Raw genomic sequence first — 19956 nt, 5'->3', positions numbered from 1 at the left:
TCGAACCACGTAATGCAAGCCGGCCACTTTTTTCTTTTTAAACTGCTCGCTCATGCAACACTGGGGGTGGCGTAACACACTCGGAGGACAGCGCTATCTGCTCCTTCCACTTGCGTGAGCTCACAGACACCCCTCATTGGCTGTAGAACCGTTATTAATGTGGGAGCACTAAGTACCTCTCATCCCGGCCCACTGAGAGAGCTTGGCCTATCAGCTCTCTCTAGACCTCAGGTTGCGACAGGTTACAGCATCCCCGGGGCTCGAACTCGCGATCTCTGGATGATGGGCGAGCACTTTACCACTGCGCCACTTGGAGGCCTGACAGATTCTCTCAGATAAGTGACCTTGACCTAAAAAATCTGTTCGGAGCATTCATTTAGATCATAATGAGTGTCTATTTTAAGGGATGGTTGAAATTGGGATGCAGTGCTGATCTGAGTCAGAGGGTGATCAGACACACACACACACACACACACACACACACATGAGCCCACATGCACACACGATTCATTTATTCCCCCATTTGTTTGTTCAGTTATTGTGGTAAGCGCTTTATCCTGGTCAGGGTCACGCTAGATATCACTTGTCCCAGTTCACCTTGAATAGAAAGGCAGTCTATCACCGCTTTTGGTTTTTAAGGTGCCTTTGGGTACATAAATTATGATAAGCTTTATGATGATGATGATGATGATGATGACAATAAAAACAGCTTATTTATGTCTTTATATGGTGAAGAAAGTTATTACACTCTCCGGTCACAGAGTATTATGTTGTTAATGAGACACAAGGTTAGAGCCGAATTTGGAAAAAGGAGCCCTTGAGTCTGCAGCAATTTATTTATTGAATATGTTGAATTTACAGTTGCTGGAGTCTCCTTGTGTAGGTTTAAAACTTTATTAACTGAAACTGATGGAACTTGTCAGTGTTATGACTAAACAGAACAGGTGATGTAACGGTTAGCACTGTGGCCTCGCACCTCCAGGGGTCAAAGGTTCAAATCCCACCTCGGGTCTGTGTGCATGGAGTTTAGGTACTCTGTTTCCTCCCACAGTCCAAAGACATGCAGATTAGGATAAACTCCACATAGTGTGCTTGTGCCCTGTGATGGATTGGCACCCTATCCAGAGTGTACACCGCCTCGTGCCCCGAGTCTCCTGGGATAGGCTCCAGGCCTCCCGTGACCCTGTACAATAAGAGAATGAGTGACTCGGTGTTATGGATTAATCGGTATAATTTGTTTTGTGTGTGTCAAACCATTCTGTTCATGAAACTCTTGAAATATCAATTAGGTTTTTCTGGTTCAATAAAGATTGTAATGATTATCTATCCGGTACAGTTTGTATTTTATTTATTACTCTCAGGTGGACTTTGTTATCATGATAATGACAATAACAATGACCTTGTTTCTTTATTTGTGGTGACATTAACCTCCAACGTCATGGTTCGATCTGTGTTCTGGCCGGTCTGAGTCATTCAGCAGTGATTTAGTGCTTAGGGCTCTGGGTTACTCATCAGAATTTTAAGGGTTTAAGATGTACATGTCTCCATTTGTATCATCTGTCTCATGGCTGGTCCTGACCTCTAACCCTCACATCTTAACAAGCTGGGTAAAATATTTGTGCTGTGTTGTAAGGTACAGTGGGCGGTTTGCTGCTGTGCACCTCCAGGACCTGGGTTCGATTCCCACCTCGGGGTCTGTATGCATGGAGTTTGCATGTTCTCTCCGTGTTTGGTGGGTTTCCTCAGGGTACTCCGGCTTCATCCAACAGTTCAAAGACACGCAGATTTCGTTAATCGGCATCCCCACTTGTGTGTGTGCCTCTCCCGAGTGTACCCCTCCTCATGCCCTAAGTCCCTCCTTCCCATGATGAGTGAGTGAGTGATTTTAATGTTTTGTAATGTAGGATGGGTGGCAGGGTGTTTAGCACTATCGCATGGCACCTCCAGGGAGGGTCTGGGTTTGATTCCCACCTCGAGGTCTGTGTGTGTGGAGTTTGCATGTTCTCCCCATTGGAGAGACTTGGTGGGTTTTCTCCGGGTACTCCGGTTTCCTCCCACAGTGCGAAGACAGAGTGAGAGTGGACTAATTGGCATTCCCAACTTGCCTGTAGTGTGTGAATGAGCGTGTGTGTGTGTGTGTGTGTGTGAGCCCTACCATGGATTATGACCCTGGTCCATAGTGTACCCCCCTGTGACCCTGTAAAGAGGATACAGTATAGTGGTATAGACGATGAGTGAGTTAATGTAATGTAATGTACAATAGCATAAAGAAAGTAGATTATTATTATTATTATTATTATTATTGAGCTACGAAGCCTGTGTGTGTGTGTGTAAGTGTTTGCGCGGTGCCGTGCGTGAGCATCATCATCAAGTACTATCCATCACCGCGCCGTGCCCGAGCTGCGGGAGCGCGCATCACCCTCTCTCTCTCTCTCTCTCTCTCTCTCTTGACTCCCCCCTTCTCCTCCTCCTCCTCCTCTTTCCCGAAGCGCATTTGCACTTTTTCCTCTCCGCGTCGGGCAGAGCGCAGCGCAGCGCAGTCAGAGACCGGAGACACAGAGCTCAGAGCAGAGAGAAGAGAGAAGAGGAGAGAGAAGAGGAGAACGACGCGAGGAAGAGCGGAATCAGGCAGACATTTGGCCCGCATTCTCGGAGAGCTTTAAACTCGGTTCGTTTCTGTATGAAGATGAGTTGCGTTTGGATACCCGCAGTTTGGATCCTGGCGTTTTTCGCGCTCCTCGCATTTCAAGGTAGGTGGGATGAATAAAAAGCTGGACGGCTTCATGGTCTGAGTGAGAGGAAGAGAGAGTGTGTGTGTGAGAGTGTGTGTGTGAGTGCCAACTCCTGATTTTGAAAATAGTTAAGTAAAGCAAAATCTTATCCATGACTGCGTAAATGTTACAGCACATGTTCAAAATATTATTGTAGTAATAATAATTTTATTATGTTTTTATTATTATTATTATTATAAATAACAATGAATGTATATATTTCTTTGCATCGTAAAAGGTTGATCTAGTCCTCAGTGCATCATAGTTCCCCAGAGATTTACATAAACCCTCCTCATGTCAGTTACTCAATGTGTGACTGCTCCAATGTGGGTGGGAGGTGAAGGAGGTGGAGGTGGGGGTGGTGTAGGTGGAGAGGCTGGAGCGAGATACAGACAGATGGACTGCCCAAGTCGAGTCATGTCAAGTCGAGCACACGCTGTGTAAAATTCTCCCGAAGCTCCAGCCTCTTACAGCATAACGATCCTCCACAAAGTCTTAGGGTTTGCTGCAACATGTGCGAGAACTTCCCCCGGATGCTGATAGATCTCATGCGCTCCACCGGTGTGGGGAACGTGCCGCGCTGAGATGATCGTGCTCCTCATCCTGAAAGTGTGTTTGTCATGCAGGTGTGGGTCTGTCATGTCATATCTGAAGGAGTGATGTGTGGAGCGTGGATGTTCTCAGCATCGTGTGTTTTGGCTAGCTCGAGGCATAAACCTGAACGGACAGGTCCGGGTCAGAACTCAAACCATGGTGGTTTCGATGAATGTGAAAGAATCAGTCTTGGATGTACTTGGAACATCTATCTTCCTATAGTGAACTGGTAAAAACCTCGTAGTCTTTCGTACCTGCAAGTCCTGTTATTAAATCATTTTAATTCATCCTTAACTTTTGTACGGTCAGATAAATTTAAACCTTTCTCTTGGCGTTATACTGTAGAGGATATGGATAAGTTTTGATGATTCGGACCGTCAATGGTCAGTCCTTCTGCGACTTTTGATCCACCCTGACTTGAACATTATTGCTCTACAGGGAGCGAATCGATCATATCCCACCCTGAACCTAGACAGGGTACCCTGTCTTGGCACGAGTTCCCTCCGGTGCACTCTTTGGGAGTCATAAAGTCAAGGAGACAAGGAGTATTATCACAAGGTTTCATCATAACCACTTATGCCAATCATTAGCGTTTTAATACAGAATTAGCATAGCTAATCAGTGTCGTGCCACATGTGTTCTGCTTTGCCCTGTCTTGCCAGTCAGGTTTTGGCACTGATGTGTTGTAGGGGTCTTTTTTTTCCCCCTTGTAGCACTAATTAGCAAACTCAGGGTCTGTTCCAAACTATTTTTTAAAGCACATAAACCCTCATTGTGCAGGGTGATGCTATGCTAATGCTAAAATGACTGCAACATTTACTGTATCTGCATTCCAACTAGGGTTTTAATGATATTTCCTGGTTAATTGGCTGACACTTGATTGTATTGCACAGTCATTAATCCTGTCTTATTGTGCAGCATCATCATTCAGAAGAGCTTTATTTTCACAGTAACAAGATACACGTAGGACAAGTTTTAAAATAGAAAAGACACAATCATATATTTTAGGAATAAAAGACAAATAATGTATGATCTGGAAGGTAAATGGAGTTATGCAGGATCTCTGTCTCATATCCGTCTTCTTCTTCTGCCTCTCTATGTGCCCGTGTTTTACGTGCAGTATCAGCGGTTGCTAGTAGGGGTCTCTCTTGCGCTGTAGTCTCAGGATGAAAAAAACCTTGCAGACTCACTCACTCACTCACTCACTCATTCAGACAACAGTGTAGGGTTTCCCATTTAATCTCACGGTGGTCTGCATGAGCGGCGTCCTTTCTTCTCTTCCACTCTAGGTTCAGCCATAGTGCTTGAGCCTGTCATGAAAAACCCGTCATAAAAAACAGTAGCAGTTAGATTAGTTTAAGGCCCTCAACTGTGTGCAGGTACCAGTGTCACATGTAACATTTAGCGCCACTCTGGACAATCAATCAATCAATCAACCATTCAATCAATCAATCATATCTGATACCCATTAATGGATTAATTTCCTTTTAGGACCTAGTCTGTCCCATGTGAAGTCATTCCGTTTCTCTCCCTTCCTTTAATCCCGACTAATTATAAATGTCCCCGCAGATTACACTGCAACACAATGCTCATTTGTTAAATGAATTGGCTGAGGCAGGGCAAGACTGTGTTATATACGTCCACTATTCATTTCTCTACAGAGAAGCCTGGCTGCCACCGAGCCTGTTAAGTAGCTCCGCAGGCTCAATTCATCACTATCAAGCCAGGCGTGAGATTTAAGAGAGAATGAGAAGCAAGAAGGAAAAGTGGGAGGGAGGGAGAGAGGGAGGGAGGACAGAACGGAGACAGAGAAAAAGAAAGAAAATGTCTAAGGAACCGCAAGACTTGCCTTAACTGTTCCATGCAGGGAAATCCCTGACATTGTCTCAGCTGACGTCCTGATACTTTATTAGTTTTAAAGCTTGTCGGACAAACTCTTGACTTCTGGACCATGGGGCATTTCACTGTGATTACAAGTTCTTCATCCTTATTACATAATGCAGTTTCATCATGATGTGTTTGATAGATTTCTCGGACAAGACAGAAAAAGGTTTGGAAAACCTTAGAAACGGGCCGTGAAATGGACACCACAGACCTTTCTTCCATGAGACAGGACATTTTCTCTGGTGTCATGTTTTTAGTTTCTCCTTACACATGTCAAAGTCATCTTCTGGTTGAGGAGAAATTCATGACCACAAATCCACTGTCCACAGGCAAAGGTGCTGACAAATGTTGTGCATGAACGCGCTAAAAGAGTGCCACCCATTGAACGCGCTCATTTTTTTGGCCAGAGGTAAAACTGATGGTTCAGTTTTCAACTAGAGAACGTAACCATTGGTAACATGCAGTGTGATTAACGTAAACGGCTAAAACTCAGTTCGTTTGATTGCTAATATTGCTAATTCAGACATCACACTAAAAGCGGCTCCCTGACACCCGCAAATCATATACGATATCTCAGAAATCAGTGTTCTGAGAGAGAGAGGGATGAAGAGAGAGTGAGTGCGTACATACTGATCTGGCTTGGGCCAAGTACACCTTTCACAAAATAGAAATAGGCAGTTTTGTTCGCTGCATTTTTTTTTTGCATGTTGGGATTAAATGAGTGTAAATGACCTGTTAAGGTGTGTTTAATGGCGTCATGTGTTCAATATACTGTAGCTGTACTTGTAGTGATGAATGAGTTTTTGCAGGAGATGATGTAGGATGTCTGCTGATATTCCTACGAGCTGAAGAAATAAGTTCCCGAATCTCTTTACTCAAACGAGTCAGGGATGGAGCGAATCATGTGAGAATCAGAAACAATGTGTGCATGATGCTTGTGGTGTAAACAATGCTGCTTCCAGCAACCTTTTTTTTTCTTTTGCAATTATGTCCAATGCAGGTGGGCTTGGAAGAGATGGGTAGAAGGAGGTGACCTAGTTCATTTTAAATGTATGTGAACTGAACCTTGAACTAGTGTAGCTCTTATAAAGTGTAAACTTGCACGACAATAGTGCTGGGAAGTGTCAACCCTTTAAGGAACCATTCTTGTCAAATTTATGATCAGTCAGGGTAAGGTAAGGTGGGTAAGGGTCCATCCATGGGTGTTGGGCGACAAATATCCCACACCTTTGAGAGGGTGCATAATCCGTTGTTTCATACAGGGTTGGGTTGCCACTTCAACGCCCAATTGGATCTGAGCAGTTGAAGACCTTGCTCAAGGGCCCAATCAGGAGTCCAGCACCTTAACAATCAAGCCACCTCTGCTCCTGTTATGTTCCATTAAAAATAGTGATGCTTTATTTTTGTTCAGGGCAATGTCGGGGAAAAAACACAAGTAATGCTAAGTGCTGAAAAAAAACAACAACTTACAGATAAAGTTTAATTAGCCTTAAAATGAAGTGGTTGATTAGCATAAACACCACATTTTCAACAGAATTCATGATAGTCCCAGAGTTCCTTTGGGGAATCCTTGTCATTATATGGGCTCTTCAGTGCATTTACTACCACAGCTTCAGGAACTGCTTTCAAATCAGAGACAGAGGGTTTGGGTAGCTCCCTAAAGTAGATTTCCATTTTCTGTCTCTTGCTAATGATCTTCCCAATTCATTGCTTCTTTGTTTTAGCAACTGACAAGTCCTAAGGGACTATAGGTGGTGTAACCCGTTTGTTAGAAGATAAAGAATGTTCTTGTTGAAATCTCTGTCTTTATATAACCTGCCGTCTGAGAGAGCCCTGTAACGCTGCATATGATGTAACTGGGCCATCTTGTGCTAGCTAAAGACTTGAGCCGTTTCTGTCTTGCCTCTAATAAGTGAGAAGTGTTTGTTTTTGTGTATGTGTGTCCGTGTCCTTGGCCGTCTCTGCAGTGGGTTTCCTGTGGTGCCGATATAACGCGTGAAAGAAAACAACAGAGAGAGCTGAGAGACTTCAGAACTAGGTGGGTGGGTGGTTGGGTGGGTGAGCAGACCACTTGAATAGAAGCTAGAAGTCTATAAGTGGCAAAGTTGATTATATCCAACCAACACACTCTGGGACTGCAAAACACCAAAACTAGATCCAACTGGTTAATGTAGTACGAATTACACCAAAACCAAATCAGACTGATTAATATAGTAGAGTTTAGACCAAAAATGGGATCAGACTGGCTAATACGGTTCTCTTTAGATCAGAGCAGATAACACAATACCCATTGTATTAAGGCTAGATCAGACTGAATCAGATCAGGACTAGGTGTTATACTGGGTATTATAGTTTCCATTAGTTTGAAAGTGAATACATACAGTGGTTAATACAGTTCTTTTTAAATCAGATCAATTTATTTAGATCTCTTGAAACTGAGATGAAATCAAGCTGTTTACTTTATGTAGATCTTTTTAGACCTGGGTTTTGCTTCTTTAGACTTTAGCTTATTAGTACAATTTATACCTGATTATATTAGACTATAAAGTTATCTTTAAATCGTAAGTTAATTAGACTGGTCAATACAGCTGTCATTAGTATCAGGCTGGTTATTATAGTTCTTTTTAGATCTAAATTAATATTTGTTAATGGAGTTGTGTATAATGTTTTATTTAAACCGGATCAGACTAGTTTATACAGGTCTCTTTAGCCAGAGACTGGATCAGCCTGGTTAGTAGTAGTTTGGTATTAAAACTGTGTGTAGGAATTTAAAGGCATAATTTTTGAGCTCTGGATATTAATCACAAAATATATTTTATGAAGTAAACGTTAAACACCGGTTTTAATCAATATTTACAGTTCAACAGCATTTCGGTACAGTCCAACACGGACTGGGAAAACTGGCAGGCCGAAGTGACTGAATCAATGCAGGTATCTTGGTAAAGTCTGAAATCGCACTTGACTCTAAATTCATTGATACGACAATTCTAGTCACAGAGGCGTGGACCTCCGCGTCAGTTACAGTGAAGAAGGTGTGGTATTAGTGTCGGTCAGTTTCAGCAAAGGAGGCTTGACCTCCGGTTCTGGCTGTAGGAGGAACTGAGGCAGGGCGGTGTGGGCCAATCTCAGCGAAGGAGTGGTTTGGTTTTGGTCAGTTTCACTAAAGGAGGTGTGTCCTCTGTGTCTACTGGTGAGTCTAAAGGAGGTGTGTCCTCTGTATCTATAAGACAGAAGGAGGTGTGTCCTCTGTATCTATAGGTGAGACTGAAGGAGGTGTGGCCTCCGTGTCTTATGGTGAGACTGAAGGAGGTGTGTCCTCTGTATCTATAGGTGAGACTGAAGGAGGTGTGTCCTCTGTATCTATAGGTGAGACTGAAGGAGGTGTGGCCTCAGTGTCTTATGGTGAGACTGAAGGAGGTGTGGCCTCTGTATCTATAGGTGAGACAGAAGGAGGTGTGTCCTCTGTATCTAAAGGTGAGACAGAAGGAGGTGTGTCCTCTGTATCTATAGGTGAGACAGAAGGAGGTGTGTCCTCTGTATCTATAAGTGAGACAGAAGGAGGTGTGTCCTCTGTATCTATAGGTGAGACTAAAGGAGGTGTGTCCTCTGTATCTATAAGTGAGACAGAAGGAGGTGTGTCCTCTGTATCTATAGGTGAGACTAAAGGAGGTGTGTCCTCTGTATCTATAAGTGAGACAGAAGGAGGTGTGTCCTCTGTATCTATAGGTGAGACTAAAGGAGGTGTGTCTTCTGTATCTATAGGTGAGACTGAAGGAGGTGTGTCCTCTGTATCTATAAGTGAGACAGAAGGAGGTGTGTCCTCTGTGTGTTAGCATACTTTACTTCAGTGATGTCATGTTGCTTAAACCTTTTTTTTGAATAATGAGATCATTCACAGATTGTGTTTATTCACCGTCATTACTCCTGATATGTTAATGAGCCCAACAGAATGCAAAATTTTATGAGATTCCCCGTATTGAGCATTTAACATAAAATATTTAAATGACTTAAACAGTCCAGATCGAGTCTGTGATGACCAGGTGGCAGCTTTAGTCACTGTGTTTTAGTTCATTTTCATGGCTTCTCATTCGCCCTCCTGCGCTGTCACACTCCGGGTGACTGTTTGACAAACACGACCATGAACCCTCCGAGCTCTCTGTGTGTGTGTGTGTGTGTGTGTGTGTGTGTGTTTGTGTCCTGTTTCTGACCTCTTTACAGAGTGAGCTGTCAGAATCTCGCTTGACTCTCAATCCCAATAGACTTGCTGTCATCAGTGTCATTTCTACAGGTAGCAGCAGCGAAAAATGGAGAACAGGAGTAGTAACATCTCAGGAGGAATGATCGATAAAGCTAGAGGAGATAGAGCAGAAACAAGTTCGACCTACAAGACGCCACTCATTCGGCTCTTAATTATATTCCATCTGAACAAATTTGTCTGCATCAGTCCCTGCACTTTTTTAATTAATATTATTGATTTCCTTCTGTGATTCTTCTTCTGAATTTTATGATCTCCAATATGGGTTTTAGCTCTGGTTTTCTGACAGACTGATATTACAGGAATGTGTAGTTATGTGAATAATAAGTGATCATATGTGAAAGACACAAAAGTTGCGCACTGAAAAGGAATTTAAATAAACATAGGTGATGTCATGTAAACAATATGTGATTATACTGTATGTAACAAATAAATGAATGTAAAGGGATAAAGGCATTATGTGAAATATATGAAAATGAAAAATAAATTAAAGATTACATGTGAAAAATGGGATCATGTGAAGAAACCATGGAATTCTGTGAAAAAAAAATGAGGAAAAAAAATGTGGTAGATCACATACAAAATAAATAAAGAATTGGGAAAGAATTAAAAAAAAATATGAACTGGAAAAACTAACAATAAATATGCACTACTTGAAAATAATAAATTATTAATATAGAAACATCTAAAAAAAAAAACATACCTGAAAATAAACCATATATATGAACCATATGTTAAAAAAAAAAAAAAAAGTAATGTGAAAACAAGAAAAAAGCTATACTTTAAGTGAAAATTTTATATAAAAGAAGAATTTTTGTGGGAAAAAAATCATGGAATCAAAACTAATTATTTTTTTCTGGAAAATAAGGTTGAAATGTTTAATAATGTTTAAATAAAAATTACATTAACCAAAAAAAAAAAACCTGAAAAAGAAAACATAAAATGATCCTTATTAGAAAGGAGAGAGATGTTAAACTCCACAAGTGAATTATGTGACCTTTCTGTCAGCTCGTGTATGACATGATTTGTGCCAGTGAATGATCCCGAGTTGCTGCAGAATCGTATGATCTCCAGCACATTATAATAAATAAATAAGGTTTTTTTCCCTTTCTATTTACGAGCCGTTCGTCAAATTGCTCTGCAGCTCCGGCAGAATGGATGTTGGGACTTAATGTTGTTTTTACCCTCTCTGTGTTCTTGTGAGCGGGAGATTTATTCTTTACTGCACTTAGGCAAATTGCTCGCTCCATCTGCAGACTCATTTATGTTTAAAAAAAAATTGTGAATGCTGTTCGGAGTTTAAAATGAATGCATCTAAAAAGAAGGTCTGTTTGGACAGACATTTGTTCAATACTTCAAATAGAGCACTTGCTAAATGGCAGCTTTGCATGTGAGCCACACTGCTCATGCCTCTAACGGTTCATTATGTATCTTACTGTAGGTTATGTGTGTATCTGTTTATATCTGCTGTAATAGAAGTGAGAACCTTAAAAGTAATTCCTGGATGTTTAACAACTATAAACGAATAAAAGTATAGTGCATCTGGCAAAGTATTCACAGCGCATCTACATAAGTATTCACAGCCTTCGCCGTGAAGCTCAAAATTGAGCTCAGGCGCATCCTGTTTCCCCTGATCATCCTGTTTCCCCTGATCATCCTTGAGATGTTTCTCCAGCTTAATTGGAGTCCACCTGTGGTAAATTCAGTTGATTGGACATGATTTGGAAAGACACACACCTGTCTATATAAGATCCCACAGTTGACAGTTCATGTCAGAGCACAAACCAAGCATGAAGTCAAAGGAATTGTCTGTAGACCTCTGAGACAGGATTGTCTCCAGGCACAAATCTGGGGAAGGTTACAGAAAAATTTCTGCTGCTTTGAAGGTCCCAATGAGCACAGTAGCCTCCATCATCCACCATCAGTGGAAGAAGTTTGAAACCACCATCTCTGCAGCAATCCACCAATAAGGCCTACAGTATATGGTAGAGAAAGTTCCATCAGACCTGAGAATGTTGTTTCTTAAGGTCTGAGAGTCCTTCAGGTGCCTTTTGGCAAACTCCAGACAGGCTGCCATGTGCCTTTTACTAAGGAGTGGCTTCACCATCGGGTTTTTGGTCACCTGCCTGACTAAGGCCCTTCTCCCCCGATCACTTAGTTTGGATGGCCAGCCAGCTCTAGGACGAGTCCTGGTGGTTTTAAACTTCTTCCATAAACTGACATGCTCTGACATGAACTGTCAACTGTGAGACCTTATATAGACAGGTGTGTGCCTCTCCAAATCGTGTCCAATCAACTGAATTTACCACAGGTGGTCTCCAATTAAGCTGCAGAAACATCTCAAGGATGATCAGGGGAAACAGGATGCGCCTGAGCTCAATTTTGAGCTTCATGGCAAAGGCTGTGAATACTTATGTACATGTGCTTTCTCAACTTTTTTTATTTTTAAATAAAAATAACAATAACAATAAAAAGTTGTGTGGAATTCTGAGAAAAAAATGAATTTAATATATTTTAGAATAAGGCTTTGACTTAACAAAATGTGGAAAAAGTGATGCGCTGTGAAAACTTCCCAGGTGCACCGTATAAATAAATTATTTTAAACATTTCTCCTCGTCCTTATCAACGTGAAGAACTGAATGAAATAAATGAAAACAGTGGCTTTCCGTTTGAAGTTCTTACATCAAAAAAATAAAAAAAGAATTAGGACAAGCTCTTACATGCATGTTTATTGAATCACAAGACGGCTTTCAGGCTTGATTCATTTTGATTTTATTTTTATTACGCTCGCACTTATTTAAACAAATTAAATTAGCAAAAAAAATGTGCATAGGACTGAAAGGATTTTTAACAAAAACATGGAAACATCAATAAACATTATTTATTGATGTATTATAAAAAATATCTAGTCTAAAACATTTAGTGCATCTCAGCCAGTTATAATAAAAGAAAATAAAAAACCTTAAAATTTACTAAGTGAAAAAAACTGGATATAAAATTAAAAACATAAAAAAAATTAAAGACATTAAAAGTGAACAGTAAAAGCACTCTGCTGCTCTACAAACTGCTGACCTAATAAGACCCGATACATACATACCATAAAGTATATTGTTTGGTATCATGATAGTTCTATATTGCGATATTTCAAATTTGAATACATTTTTTTGGCACATTGTGTCACTTTGTCACACCAAATCTCCAGAACTCCAACACTTCTGCTACAGCTCTGTCCTTTGGCTCTGTTCAGGGAACTTGATTCACTTGCTGCAGTGAATGAATTCAGAGTCGAATCACTTCCTTTTGAGAAATTGACTCCCAAGCTGCTTCTCTCAGTTCTAATGTGATCGCAGTCGTCGTGCTCCGACGCTCACCTCTACTGTTACAGTTTTTTTGTTCATCAGGATCTTCTTTTCCTTTTTCTCTTTCTATAAACTTGAATATCTGAACTTTTGTCACCTTGTAAGTCCTTAAACAAAGACATGAGAGGGAGAAGGAGAGAGCTGGATCAGAGCACAAGCAGTGCATTTAGATCATATTCTTTAAATAATTTACTGTCTGAGGCTGTAGACTTTTCATTTCTTCCCACCGCCGGATCCGCACATGAGCTCTCCAGCAGTAAGCACAGGAATATAAGGTTTGTGCGAATGCAGAAGTCTGGACAAAACTTTACATACACATTGTAGAGAAATAGAGGTTCTGGATCAGAGTAAAAAAAACCAGATTATTAGGAAAAGGTAAAGAATAGGTACAGAAATAACCACCGACCAGCAACATTATCACAATACCGCCGATTATTTATCATGAAAATATCCAAGATATTTATATCCATTTTTTTGTCACAATTCTAAACAAACTTGGCAAATCATTTGCTTCCAATTCGCTCCTAATAATTACAATAATTAAAAACTACACTTCAAGTAAAGGTTTTATATAAAAAATTGTTTTTGTGGGGAAAAAAATCACGTCAAAATAAAAATGTGTGCAAAGTTTATCATATCAACTATGAACAACATCAACTTAAAAAAATATATTAAAAAATGTGAATTTCTACATAAAAGAATCATGATACTTCTATCAAACGAAAGTATTTTTATCTCTGTCTTTAGTAAAGAATATGGCACGACTACCATTCTATTTAAAAAACGAATCAAATTTGAAAAGGGGGTATTCCAGAGGGAGCGAAAGAGTTTAAGGATCACTTCCAACATGATGCTTCCACCACCACGCTTCACAGATTGCATCTGAACTAATTCTAAATGTCCTTGCCAATACTTACACAAAAACAACTTTACAATTTTTTTAAGAAGTAATTTTTGAAAAGATATCGGGCATAAAATATATAATATTATGAAATATTATTATTATTTTTTTTTTTTACTCTTTTTGATATCTTCGAGATTTTTTTCAGCAAAGGACTAATTCTCTTTAGCAATTAGCATTCTATAAAAATATTGTTTGCACATACACCACCTGACTATTAAAGTCAACATTTAAAGGACTTTTGATTTTCACAAGTTTACAGTACAATTAACTAATATGGCTTCATGGAAGCATTTTAAAGCTGAAAATACAGATTAACTTATCCTTAAAGATGCTTTAACAACGCAGATAAAAAAGTTAGAGTGGTTTCTCAAATTCAAATTCAAATTCAAATTTTATTTGTCACATACACAAACATACACAGTACGAAATGTAGTGAAATGCATTATACGACTGCCATTGACCCTAAAAGAGAGTTAAATTTTACAAATAAGAAATAAATATGAATAAAAGAAATACGATAGAAATTAAATTACAAAATTAAATTAAACTACGAAAAATAGAACTAAAAATAAAAATAGAAATGTGCTATGAAAAAAATAGAACTAAAAATAAAAATAGAAATAGGATGTACAAAATAGAAATATACTGTGCAAATTGAAATATACTTTACGGTGTGTGCAAATATGCATGGAACAAAGTGTCTTAGTGCAGAGGTTATTAAAGTGTCTTTGTGCACTGGTCCAGGATGTAAACGTAAAACTGTAAAATGTAGTGTAGTTGTGAAGGTAGGTGTGCAAAGTTATTAAAGTGTCTTTGTGCAATGGTCCAGGATGTAACGTACGACATGTAGTGTATATATGAAGGACGGTGAGTGTGTAATTGTCCATAGTGTTCATGGATGTAAGAAGATTGATAGATTTGACCAATTATGAAAATATTGTGTAGTTCTGCATAGTGGTGTGGTTGTGGTTGAGAGACCTTATCGCCTGCGGGAAGAAGCTCCTCCTCAGTCTCTCTGTGTTGGCCTTCAAGGAGCGGAATCGCTTCCCAGACCGCAACAGAGTAAACAGTCCGTTATTGGGGTGGCTGAGGTCCTTCACGATCTTCCTGGCCTTGGTCAAGCACCGCTTGTTGTAGATCGAGTGCAGGTCAGGGAGCTCGATGCGGATGATGCGCTCAGCTGATCGCACCACCCTCTGTAGAGCTCGTCTGTCCTGCATGGTGCTGTTCCCGAACCAGGTCGTGATATTTCCCGTCAGGATGCTCTCGATGGTGCAGGAGTAGAAATTCCTGAGCACCTTGGAGGGCAGTCTAAAGTCTCTCAAGCGTCTGAGGTGGTAGAGACGCTGCCGGGCCTTTTTTACCACGGTGTTGATGTGACAGGACCATGCCAGGTCCTGCGTGATGTGAACACCGAGGTATCTGAAGCTGTCCACTCTCTCCACTGGGCTCCTGTTGATGACGGGGGTCTGGTAGTTCCTCACCTGCTTTGTACTAAAGTCCACTATCAGCTCCTTTGTCTTACTGACGTTCAGGAGGAGATTGTTTCTCTGGCACCAGTTCTCCAGATTTCCAACCTCCTCCAGGTAGGCCGTCTCATCATTGTTCGTGATCAGGCCCACCACAACAGTATCGTCAGCAAACTTGATGATGGTGGTGGAGCTGGTAGTGGCCACGCAGTCGTGGGTGTACAGAGAGTACAGCAGGGGGCTCAGAACACAACCCTGGGGGGCTCCAGTGCTGAGAGTGAGAGGGGCTGAGACATGTCCGCCCATCCTTACTGCCTGTGGTCTGCCAGTTAGGAAGTTGGAGATCCACTGACACATAGATGAGCTGAGTCCCAGGTGCTCCAGCTTGGTGGTAAGTGTGGAGGGAATTATGGTATTAAATGCAGAACTGTAGTCGATGAAGAGCATTTTCACATAATTCCCCCTCCGAGTGTCCAGGTGAGTGAGAGATGTATGGAGGAGATGACAGATTGCATCGTCCGTGGAACGGTTTGGACGATAAGCAAACTGTAGTGGGTCGAGTGTGTCTGGTAGTGAAGAGATGATGAAGTCTTTGACCAGGCGTTCAAAGCACTTCATCACTACTGAGGTGAGGGCTACAGGGCGATAGTCATTGAGTGAAGCAGGATGAGGTTTCTTTGGGACAGGAACAATGATGGACTCTTTGAAGCATGTGGGGATCACCGACTGAGATAAAGAGATGTTGAATATCTTTGAACAGAAACCTCTTAAGTCTTTCATTCAACTCGACCCAAGTTAACGAACAATGTTTAATAAACAGGCAAAAGATCAGCCCTGTTGAAATGGACACGGACACGGGCGTCGATGTTGCTGCTGCTGTTTACTTCACTGCCAGCAAACACAAGTCTCATTAGCGACAAATTCCCGAGTCTAATCATACGCCTCTGTCGTTTCAAACACACGCCGGCGCTGCTTTAATCTAATTACAGCTTTGTGCTTTGATATGGAAACGTTTGCGACGTTCGTCCCGTGTTTGTATGAATGTGTTTGGTTTATTCGCCAGGTGCTGGATGTGCTTTTGTCGGATTTGTCAAGTTTCCAAAAACAATTACACTTTTTTTTTTGTTTAGTCACAAACTGTTAAAAAAAAGACAATCCTGATGCTGGTAAGTGTAATATAATATATTACACGGCTGTGCTGTATAGTTTGGGACGGTTGCTAATTAATTGGACGGATTAATTTTTTACCGAATTAAATCAATCTGGCAACCCTGGATACACTGGGAAGACTCACGTTTATAGACAGCTGAGTCAACAGGTGTGTTTTTTTTTTCAGATCATAATATTCTTCCAATAATGTTAATAATCCTGATTATGTGACCTCTTCATTTGTCAAAAATTTTAATAAACTGTTCAACAGGTAAATATGATCCATGTAAACTTCTGATCTGATCGATCGCTCTTGTTATAAGTGATATATTTATTCTGAGCCGAGAAGGGAAATTTCTGAATAAATGAGGCAGGATCTCTGATTGGCTCACATTTCACATGTAGTAAAGCATTTAACCAATTATGGATGAGCCTGACCTCACCTCAAAGTTGGAGAAGAAATGACTTCCTCTTCTACAGTATTTATTCTGTTATATTTTAGAATGTTATTATATCCTGATTAACGCTTAGAACATAAAAAAAAAACATGCAAACACACATCTGATCAGACCAGCATCAACATAAACAGTTAAGTTTGAATCAGTTGAAATCTGTTATTATTCCAATCTGATCAGGATAGAAATATTGAACAGGCGAACACGGATACTGATGCGAATCTGATTCATGAAATAATTATATATTGATTCAAATGTCCACAAGAACCTTTTTTTTTTTTTTTTTACCTTTAATGCAATACTAGAAATTATTAAGAAATTTTAACAAAAGAAATCCTAAACAATTCATTTTAAACAAACACATGAAAATCCATGATAAAAACTATGCACAGTAAAGACAATGAGAACATTACGTTCCGGGACAAAATGTCAATTTTTTATTTATTTGTTTTTTATTTAAATCATAAGCAACAGGGAAACTTAAAAAAAAAAAGTTTTAAAAAAGTTTATTTATTATAAGTAATTATTAAACAGAGAATTGTTCTGCATTCTCAAATGTGCCTTTACCCCCATCTTTCGCTCCCAAAAAAGTGGCTTTATCTGATTTTTTTGTAATATTTAAAAATCATATTCCTAAATTAAATTGTGTACACACAACTGAAAAGAGCCGTTGTAGAGCATATTTGACTCACACAAGTATTTTCCAGCTCATTATTTTACACATTTTTGTAAATCAGTCGACATTAAATAAAATATAATGTTTTATGAATGAGAATCAGCTCTTTACACTAAATTTTCATATAATTTTTTCCTTCTGAACTCAGACAGAACAGTTAACCTTTGCACAGAGATGAAATATTACAGTGTCGGATTTCACTTTTTTTTAACGTGATTAGCTGCACAGAGCAGTGCATATCGAAACCCATCAGCCATGAGGAGAAAGGTTTTAGATGTTCCTTTCAGCAGAATTCCTCACAGCCTAATGGCTTAAGAGACTCCCTGTGGCCACGCGGATCGTTTTATTGAATTATTTACTTAAGTTTCTCGATTCTCCAGTAAATTAGCTACGTGATCCGTATCCTGCGGATATTTTAGGACAATGCTTATTTTCAATCTTTCGCTTTCATGCTTTTGGAAAAATTTGCACTTCTGTTATTGGATGTATCTTTTTTTGGGCTTTAGGAACCCTCACCCCCCCTCCAATTTTTCATATTAGACTTTCAAAGACTTTCTTGTATTTTTTAATGTAATCCTGAGGAATAGTTCTCCAGGACAGTTTTTGTCTCTCATCTTCAGTCCAGTCCCTGTACCTAATCAGTTCCAAAGGAATGTTTTTTTGTGTGTTAAGCAACACAGTAACATATAAATAATCCAAATATATTAAAAACTTCAGGCCGGTGATTAGTATACTGCTGATACTGAACGCTGAGTGGTTGGAACAGACGAGAGGGGAAAAGAGAACTGCTGAGGTTGTTATAAAATATATATATATATTTTAGGCACTTTGCAGCAGTCGCAGTAAAACATTTGTTCACGTTTCTTTCATTTAATCTACATCATTAAATTGGAAGAAATGGGGGGGGAGGGGGGTAAATAATTTATTGCACCAATAAATCCTGCAATACTGCAACTCATTAGCCATAATAGTTGCAGTATAATAATAGTATTATATATATTAATCAGCTTTCATTACCCTCTGATCATTGTAGTGTTTTACGCAAAAAGGCCACTGGGGGCGCTGTTCTGGAACCGTGCTCAGACTTCTTTAAGATTGCTACTTGCAGCTGTTATTGAATTATAATTTTATTAAACCAGTCTTTGATATTCAGATCTTTTTTTAGTTTAAGGAGCTTACATGTAGAAATTAAAGTTTTCCTCGCATGACAATTTTAGTTACTAAAAAAAAGGGTTATATAGATAACAACAATAACATCAAAGGTTAAAAAGGGATGTATTGTGCTGTTTCTTAGGCAGTGCAGGTAAATACTGTAGCTCTTTTTAGTTGTCTATCTATCTAAATAAATATAATTAACATAAACTAGGATTGTTCACATCTTTGAGTTGTCAGCTGTTGTGCTAAATTAATTAGGGAAAATGTTTTCTGAAAAAAGTCATTAATTATGTTGTTATTTCGGGAAAACATACTTTCATTATTTCCAGATGTTGAGAAAATTATTTCATCATGTCGGAAGATAATGAGAAAGCAAGAAAGAAAAAAACTCATCACAGGAAACCTCAATCAATACCACATGGGACTGTAGGGCAGTCATTTTATATTTTATAAAAAAAAGTATATGATCTGATATTGAATCCCACAGCTGTCTGGATCGTATTGAGACTCGTGGGTAAGTTGTGGAGATAAAAGCCATTGCCACATGAATTAACGTGTGCTGGAGCGTGTAGCGTGTCCGCGTTAACGTGGAACACTGGAAAGAATAACACAGGACCCGCGATCCGTCTTATCGCCTTTAAACGTTGCCAGAGATGTTCAGTTTAGCACACATGAACATTTCTCTTTGATAACTCGGTTTGGGTTCAGAATCCCAACATGGCGTGGCGGATGTCTCGTCCTGATGCCGGAGCTGTTTTTGGCAATCGATACCGTCATTTGAATAATTTCAATTAAAACTCATTGGCTTTTATATTCACTCATTAAAGCATGACGGACCGAAGTGTGTGTAAATCCCGAAACAATCAGCTCACGCTGCATGACCAGCATTTTCCTCGGAGGCCCCAGAGCTCCGGATTCAGCCGGAACCTTTTTGGTTCTGACTGTCTACGCCTCTGCGCTGGCAATGAAGAAAACCTGAGTGCCAGCTGAACAGGATTCAAGGCAATTGTAGTGCTCTTTGAGGTGGAAAGATCGTCCTTTATCCGCCTTTGGAAGGAGTGCAGCAGAGGACGTGCCAAATGTGAACTTTCACTTGTTTTCCACCAGGCTCGAGGCAGCAACCAGAACCGGTCCGAGGCTGAAGTGAAGGAGCGATAAGTCGATGTAATGATGTGCTTTACTCACACTCGGATAGCTGTACCACCAGGGTCACACTGAGAGATGGGTATTGTAGTAGATTAACAGCCTCTAGCATCAGCAAATAGGCGTGAGTTATGAATATATT

At 40.0% G+C, this 19956-nt stretch overlaps 1 protein-coding gene across 1 annotated transcript in view; it reads left to right on the top strand.

Annotated features, from left to right (window-relative positions):
• The first annotated feature begins 2536 nt into the window (after nt 1-2536).
• lsamp (limbic system associated membrane protein) overlaps nt 2537-19956 on the top strand; it is a 713842-nt gene continuing 696422 nt past the window's right edge. The window contains exon 1 of the mRNA XM_053507446.1: nt 2537-2750. Coding sequence (XP_053363421.1) covers nt 2681-2750 — 70 coding nt within the window. The 5' untranslated portion in view covers nt 2537-2680. The remainder of the gene's footprint in view (nt 2751-19956) is intronic.

Source organism: Clarias gariepinus, chromosome 11, assembly GCF_024256425.1.
Source record: "Clarias gariepinus isolate MV-2021 ecotype Netherlands chromosome 11, CGAR_prim_01v2, whole genome shotgun sequence".
Classification (NCBI taxonomy): domain Eukaryota; kingdom Metazoa; phylum Chordata; class Actinopteri; order Siluriformes; family Clariidae; genus Clarias; species Clarias gariepinus.
This window is presented reverse-complemented; position numbering and strand designations above follow the sequence as displayed.